This window comes from Anolis carolinensis, chromosome 3 (assembly GCF_035594765.1).
Source record: "Anolis carolinensis isolate JA03-04 chromosome 3, rAnoCar3.1.pri, whole genome shotgun sequence".
NCBI lineage: Eukaryota > Metazoa > Chordata > Lepidosauria > Squamata > Dactyloidae > Anolis > Anolis carolinensis.
The window spans coordinates 1,820,952-1,829,466 of record NC_085843.1 but is presented as its reverse complement, the minus strand read 5'-3'; the positions used below and the strand labels follow the sequence as shown (position 1 = coordinate 1,829,466).

General features: G+C 45.3%; 1 protein-coding gene across 1 annotated transcript in view; it reads left to right on the top strand.

Annotated features, from left to right (window-relative positions):
• Nucleotides 1-970: 970 nt before the first annotated feature.
• LOC100553092 (leukocyte cysteine proteinase inhibitor 1) overlaps nt 971-8,515 on the top strand; it is an 18,475-nt gene continuing 10,930 nt past the window's right edge. The window contains exon 1 of the mRNA XM_008123798.3: nt 971-1,346. Within this exon, the coding sequence (XP_008122005.1) occupies nt 1,281-1,346 (66 nt within the window). The 5' untranslated portion in view covers nt 971-1,280. The remainder of the gene's footprint in view (nt 1,347-8,515) is intronic.

Genomic DNA, 8,515 nt, shown 5'->3' with positions numbered 1-8,515 from the left:
ATTAAGTCCTGCTAGACCGATTTCTTAAAGGGTGCTTAATTTATTAATGGCAGCAATCAAGGGTGTCCGGGTTTCTGTCACGTATACAGATTTCAGATATGCCTTGGGGTGTCAGAGGTGGAAGTAAAGATGGGTGGTGATGAGCCATATTGACAGGCTCTGCAGGGCGCCTTCCTGAGGTGTCCTGGATTTTCCTTTGGGTGAGATATGACAATGTTTGCCTTGGGGCGAATCACCTTTAGGTCAACACTCCGAATTCGGCGACTCAAGCCCTATATTGTCCATGCAATTTGAATTTGATTGGGTTTAGCGGTGGCAGATTATCCTTTTGTTTTTGGGAAGGGAAGCCTGGGTCATAGGAAATGGGATAGGTTCTGGGGTTCAGGTTGAGTTCAAAATATTTCCTATTTGATTTCATGACTTGGCAATTATATGAAATAAAATGAAAAATAAAATAAAGTTGGAATATAAACCCTGCTGGGAAAAATACATATTTTCCGGGGATTCCAAAGAGTACAAATACATATAGGCAGATAGATAGATTTCATGGAAATAAGGGAGAATCCATAAAAGTGAGTTACATTGCATAAAGGGGAATCATGAGTGATATAAACAATTGAAAATATTTGATAAGAACGAAGTTCATAACATCTGGAGAACCCAGCATGGAAATTCATAAAAGTGGAGTTTTAGCAGCATAATTTTACAATTCATGAAGTTGTTATCTCTTGCCTCAGAGTGCAGGGATAATCCACAGTAAACTCCAGTAAAAAGTCTCAATCACCTTCTACTATAAATATATGGAATATAGAACATAAAGTCTTGATTTTTGAACTATCTTTTACAAAGTCCTGGGGGGGAGGGTGGTCACCTCGATCACAGTCGCTTAACCACTGACAGATCCTCCCCTGCTTGCTTTCCTTGCGCCTTCGAAGGAGTGGTTTGTGCTTTTCGAGGACGGCGCAGGGCCAGCCAGGACCTGCTTTGGAGGAGGAAAAATGCCGCAGGCCCGGAAAGGCAGGTGACGATCATCAGGCTCTGGTGGTTTGGAGGCCAGTGAGAGGCAGGCGCCTCCTTTTCTGGGAAGACTTGGCCCTCCTTGGGCTCCGAGTGCGGATCTGGCGCCGGGCCTGTTGCAACCGCTTCCCTTTGCACAACAACGCCTACCTGGCGCAGGTGCAGCAGAGGTTTCCCCAAGGAGGAGGAGGACCGATCCGTCCGGAAGCAGCTCCATCCACACAGGTTCAGTCTGCCGTGGAGACCCCCTTCCCTCAGGAACCATGATGGCCGGAGGCTTATCCACCCCTAAACCGGCCACGCCGGAGGTCCAGGCCATCGCTGAGCAGGTGAGAAGGCCATCCATGGCTCAAGGCCTCTTGCCTCTGACAACTCACCTGGAAGGGGAGCCCCAAAGGCCATCTAGTCCAACCCTCCTCTGCTCCAGTTCTTCTCCAACACTTTGTGAGGAGTGGGCTTCCTATAAAGGGCTCCCCAAAGGCAGCCTGAAAAGGTGAGAATCCTGTTGGCTGAAGTCATAAGAGTCTAGTGTCGAGATCCAGGAAAGTCATGGCTCCACCGTCTTCTGCTCTGGTCAAACTTCTTCATCTAGAGCAGGGGTCCCCAAACTAAGGCCTGGGGGCCGGATGCGGCCCTCCAAGGTCATTGACCTGGCCCCTGTCCTAAACTGTAGCCTTAGGGTTGAACTAAGTCTATCTGGTCTTTGGAGGTCTCTTTGCTTACTTATAGCTTTATGAGATCATCTAGATGGTCTTTGAAGGTCTCTTTGCTAAGCTACAGCCTTATGAGACCATCTAGATAGCTTTTGGAGGTCCCTCTCCTTACCTATGGTCCTATGAGATGGTCTAGATGGCCTTTGGGGGTCCCTTTCCTTACTTATGGTTTTATGAGATTGTCTAGTTGGCCTTTGGGAGCCCCTTTCCTTACCTATGGTCTTATGAGACCATCTAGATGGTCTTTTGAGGCCTCTTTGCTTACCTATGTTCTTATGAGACCATCTAGATGGCCTTTGAGGGTCCCTTTCCTTACCTATGGTCTTATGAGATCATCTAGATCAAGGGTCCCCAAACTAAGGCCCGGGGGCCGGATGCGGCCCTCCAAGGTCATTGACCTGGCCCCCGCCCTCAGTTTTAGACTTAGTCCGAAATGACTTGAAGGCACAACAACAACAATCCTACTTAACTTGACTATCTCTTTGGTCAGAAGCAGGCCCACACTTCCCATTGAAATCCTGATAGGTTTGCACAGTATGTTGGTTAAAATTGTTTTTATTTTTAAATATTGTATTGTTACTGTGCAATCCTGATAATATAATATATTGTGTATACATATAATACTGATAATAATATTATAATGTAATACAATATAATATTTATTTATTTATTACAGTATTTCTACCCCGCCCTTCTCACCCAATAGGGGACTCAGGGCGGCTAATAATAATACAATATAATAATATTGTATAATATAATAATATATATTATATATCAAATGTAATATTACTAATAAGATTACGGTATAGTGGTATAGTACAATATAGTAATATATAATGCTAATATTGTGATATGCTAATAATATAATATATTGTATGTACATATAACTTGTAAGCCGCTCTGAGTCCCCTTTGGGGTGAGAGAGGGTGGGGTATAAATGTAGTAAACAAACAAATAAATAATTGTTGTTGGGGTTTTGTTTTGTTTTTTGCACTACAAATAAGACATGTGCAGTGTGCATAGGAATTTGTTTGTATTTTTTTAAAATGATAATTCGGCCCCGCAACAATCTGAGGGGCCGTGAACTGGCCCTCCACTTAAAAAGTTTGAGGACCCCTGATCTAGATGGTCTTTGAGGTCCTTTTCCTTATCTATGGTCTTCTGATGGCCTGATGAGATCATCTAGATGGTCTTTGGAGGTCTCTTTGCTTACCTATGGTCTTATGAGATCGTCTAGATCAGGAGTCTCCAAACTAAGGCCCATGGCCCAGATGCGGCCTTCCAAGGTCATTGACCTGGCCTCTGTCCTAAACTTTAGAGTAAGGGTTGACCTAAGTCTGAAATGACTTGAAGGCACACAACAACAACAATCCTAATTTTGGACTATTTCATCCTAGTCCGGCCCCCCAACAGTCTGAGGGACTGTGAACCGGCCCTCCACTTCAAAAGTTTGAGGACCCCTGATCTAGAGTAATGACCCTTTGTCCATTTCTGGGGAAAGCAATTCAAGACAATGGACAAAAGGAAAGGTTATCAGGATCCGGTGCAGTCTGGCTCTAGGGCGGGACATGGAACGGACATGGACGTGGTCACCTTAGTGGATGATCTTCACTGGGAACATGACGGGGAGAGTGTCACTGTTGGTTCTGCTGGACCTCTCAGCGGCCTTGGATACCGTTGACCACGGTATCCTTCTGGGTCACCTCACGAGGATAGGTCTTGGAAGTACTGTTTTGCAGTGGCTCCGGTCCTTCCTGGAGAATTGTTCCCAGAAGGTGTTGTTGAGGGACACCTACTCAGCCCCACAGTAGTGTCCCCCATTAACATCTACATGAAGCTGCTGGGAGATATCATCCGGAGTTTGGGAGTTTGATGTCATCTGTGCTCCTCCCCACCTGCTGCTAAGGAGGCTGTGGGATCTTGCAAAGAGTCCTTACTTGAAAAGATAGCAAGGCATTTATCATAGAATCATAGAATAGTAGAGTTGGAAGAGACCCCATGGGCCATGCAGTCCAACCCCATTCTGCCAAGAAGCAGGAAATCGCATTCAAAGCACCCCCGACAGATGGCCATCCAGCCTCTGCTTAAAAGCCTCCAAGGAAGGAGCCTCCACCACAGTCCGGGGCAGAGAGTTCCACTGGTGAACAGCCCTTCTCACAGTGAGGAAGTTCTTCCTGATGTTCAGGTGGAATCTCCTTTCCTGTAGTTTGAAGCCATTGTTCCCTTGTGTCCTAGTCTAAAAAACAAGCTTGCTCCCTTTTCCCTATGACTTCTCTTCACGTATTTGTACATGGCTCTCATGTCTCCTCTCAGCCTTCTCTTCTGCAGGCTAAACATGCCCAGCTCTTTAAGCCGCTCCTCATAGGGCTTGTTCTCCAGACCCTTCATCATTTTAGTTGCCCTCCTCTGGACGCTTTCCTGCTTGTCAACATCTCCCTTCAACTGAATTGGACACAGTATTCCAGGTGTGGCCTGACCAAGGCAGAATAGAATAAGGGGAGCATAACTTCCCTGGATCTAGACGCTATTCCCCTCTTGATGCAGGACAGAATCCCATTGGCTTTTTTAGCTGCCGCATCACATTGTTGGCTCATGTTTAACTTCTTCCCCACGAGGACTCCAAGGTCTTTTTCGCACACACTGCTGTCAAGCCAGGCATCGTCCCCCATTCTGTATCTTTGATTTCCATTTTTTTCTGCCGAAGTGAAGTCTCTTGCATTTGTCCCCGTTGAACTTCATTTTGTGAGTTTCGGCCAATCATCTCTCTAGTCCAGGGGTCCTCAAACTTTTAAAGTAGAGGGCCGGTCCACGGTCCCTCAGAGTGTTGGGGGGCCGGACTATAGTTTGAAAAAAAACAAAACAAAAACGAAACAAACAAATTCCTACGCACACTGCACATCTTATTTGTAGTGCAAAAAAACAAAAAAACTATGAAAGAACAATACAATATTTAAAAATAAGAACAATTTTAACCAACATAAACCTACCAGGATGTCAATGGGAAGTGTGGGCCTGCTTCTTGCTGATGAGATCGTCAAGTTAATTAGGATTGTTGTTGTTTTTGTTTGCCTTCGAGTCATTTCAGACTTAGTCTAAAACTGAGGGCGGGGGCCAGATAAATGACCTTGGAGGGCCTTAGTTTGGGGACCCCTGCTCTAGTCTGTCAAGATCGTTTTGAATTCTGCTCCTGTCTTCTGGAGTGTTAGCTCTGCAAAATTGATGATCGTGCCTTCTGACCCTTCGTCTAAGTCAGGGGTCCCCAAACTTTTTAAACAGGGGGCCAATTCACGGTCCCTCAGACTGTTGGAGGGCTGGACTAGAGTTTTTTTTTAAAAAAAACTATGAACAAATTCCTATGCACTCTGCACATGCCTCATTTTGAAGTAAAAACAAAAACAAAACCGGAACAAATATAGCCTTGATATTAATAACAACAACAACAACTGCAACAACAATAACAACAATAAAGAGGGTTAGAAGAGAGCCCTTGGGCCACTGAGTCCAGCCCCATTCTGCTTTGTGCACCCAAAGCACAAGCAAAGCACCCCTGACAAATGGCCACCCAGACTCAATGTTGTTATTATTATTATTATAGGGGAGCTTTATTATAATAATAATAAAGAGGGTTGAAAGAGACCCTTTGGCCATTGAATCCAACCCCCTTCTGCACCAAAAAGCACAAGCAAAGCACCCCTGACAGATGGCCACCCAGCCTCAATTTTAATAATAATAATAATAATAATAATAATAATAATAATAATAATAATAAAGAGGGTTGAAAGAGACCCTTTGGCCATTGAATCCAACCCCCTTCTGCGCCAAAAAGCACAAGCAAAGCACCCCTGACAGATGGCCACCCAGCCTCAATTTTAATAATAATAATAATAATAATAATAATAATAATAATAATAATAATAATAAGGGTTGTAAGAGAAGAAGAGACCCCTTGGGCCCTTGAGTCCAACCCCCTTCTGCCTTTGTGCACCAAAAGCACAAGCAAAGCACCCCTGACAGATGGCCACCTAGCTTCAATTTTAATAATAATAATAATAATAATAATAATAATAATAATAATAATAATAATAAAAAAGAGGGTTGGAAGAGACCCTTTGGGCCATTGAGTCCAACTTCTTCTGCCTTTGTGCACCAAAAGCACAAGCAAAGCATCCCTGACAGATGGCCACCTAGCTTCAATTTTAATAATAATAATAATAATAATAATAATAATAATAATAATAATAAGGGTTGTAAGAGAAGAAGAGACCCCTTGGGCCCTTGAGTCCAACCCCCTTCTGCCTTTGTGCACCAAAAGCACAAGCAAAGCACCCCTGACAGATGGCCACCTAGCTTCAATTTTAATAATAATAATAATAATAATAATAATAATAATAATAATTAAAAAAAAGAGGGTTGGAAGAGACCCTTTGGGCCATTGAGTCCAACTTCTTCTGCCTTTGTGCACCAAAAGCACAAGCAAAGCATCCCTGACAGATGGCCACCCAGCCTCAATGTTAATAATAATAATAATAATAATAATGATGATGATGATAAGGGTTGTAAGAGAAGAAGAGATCCCTTGGGCCATTTAGCCCAACCCCCTTCTGCCCTTGTGCCTTGGGGGCCGAATAAATGGCTTCGATGGGCCGCATCCGGCCCCCGGGCCTTAGTTTGGGGACCCCTGGTCTAAGTCATTAATAAAGATCCTGAACAGAACCGGGCCCAGGACATTAGGCAATTTATAGTTTCCAAAGGACATTGGCACTCCTGCCAAGGCATTGCTTTCCTTACACTCCGTTTCTAATCCAAAGCCCTCAGGCTGAGTTTTATTTTTGCAATCACAAGGTCAGCCATTGGTTCAATAGAGGGTCCAAGGAAATTTATAGTTTCCAAAGGACGTTGCCAGTCCTGTCAAGGCATTGCTTGGCGTGTGCTGCGTTTCTAATCCAAAGTCTACACAAATAGAAGAGGGACTTTCACAGTGATAAGAACCCAATTGAACAGGAAATACCAAATTTGATGAGGATAGCTCAAGAAATGAGGGAGGGAGAGCCCTGTAAAAGTCCCCCCCCCCAGGTTTCCTTTTTTGGGGGGGGGATTGCACATGCGCGTCCGCCATTATAGAAACATTTAGAACCATTATGAATTTTCAGAAATATCCGAAATTTTTGGGTGAAAAATTCGGAAATACTTTCTATATCGAAGCGCCGAAACGAGAATTGAAACCTTTTTTCCATCGATCGGACATGCCTACTGGGTACAACAAATTGAAATTGAATCCAGACAAGACAGAGGTCCTCCTGGTCAGTCGCAAGGCCGGACAGGGCATAGGGTCACAGCCTGTGCTGGATGGGGTCACACTCCTCCCTCTGAAGGCTGAGCCTGGAACCCCAGGTTTTGGCAGTGGCCAGGGGAGCTTTTGCACAATTAAAACTTGCCCACCAGCTGCTCCCGTACCTTGGGAAGTCAGACTTGGCTACGGTAGTCCATGCTCTGGTTCCGGGGGCGGTTCAACCGCCAGGCAAACTAGGCACCTGCCTGTGGCGCCATCTTGTAGGGGGCGCAGTTGAGGCCCTCCCGTGTACGCCTCAACATGCATGTGCGCCTCAACTGCACCTTTGATAACATGTCACCGTCTTCCAGGTGGCATGTGTGCTCTCCAGCCACTTCAACCAGCAGAAGGAAGCTTCCTTCCACCGGTTGAAGCAGCTGGAGAGCGCGCATGCCGCCCGGAAGGTGGGCCCATGCTGCCGTGGGCCGTTGCAGTTGGCCATCTTGATTAGCATTTAATGGACTTGCAGCTTCAAAGCCGGGCTGCTTCCTCCCTGGGGGCATCCTTGGTTGGAGGGTGTTAGTTGGCCCTGATTGCTTCCTGTCTGGATTTCCCCTGTTTTCAGAATGTTGTTGTTTGTTTAGGCTTTTCCTTAATCCCTCCTTATTATCCAACATTTTCGCTTATCCAACGCTTTTATTTTTCAGTGATTGGTTCTGGGGAGGGGGTGGCGCCAAAATTTCTGTTCGCCTACACTTGAAAATTACCTTGGACCGGTCCTGTCTGGTTCCATCCCAAATACTGTGACATGCTCTATGTGGGGTTACCTATGGAGACTGGAAGCTTCAAGTGGTCCAACGGGTGGCATACAGGGAGCACACCACACCTCTGTTGCGTCAACTCCACTGGCTGCCAGTCTGTTGCCGAGCACAATTCAGCACTGGCTTTCGCCTATGAAGCCATAAATGGTTCTGGCCCAGCTCCTCAATGGGACCTCAATGGAGGTCCCATTGAGAAGGAGTAGCCAAGCTTGCCTTTTGCTGATCTAGAGACTGGGGCTCAATGGAGACGTGGATTCAGGTTGCAGGAAAAGAGATTCCACCTCAACATTAGGAAGAACTTCCTGATGATAAGAGCAGATCAACAGTGGAATATGTGGCCTGGAAATGTGGCTTGGATGGGGTATTCCTTCAAGGCAGAAGGTGGTTGGACTCTCTTCCATCTCCAGGATTCTATTGTAAGACAATTACCTTCAGTGGGTCCTGGCTCAGGAGGGAAATCAGGCAGAAAACTCAGTCTCGTGAGAGATGCAAAAAGCAAAGTTTATTATCACAGCTATGATAAGGCAAACCCATCTCAATGGGTCTCGTACCATGCAAATGGCTGCCGCAACATGTGTGTAGCAAACAAAGAATATATACCTTTGGCTTATCTAAAATTGACCAATGCCTGAGGGTCTTCCTCACCTTCCACACCTACTTGGCATAAATGATATCTAACTCGTTTGAGCTTTCTT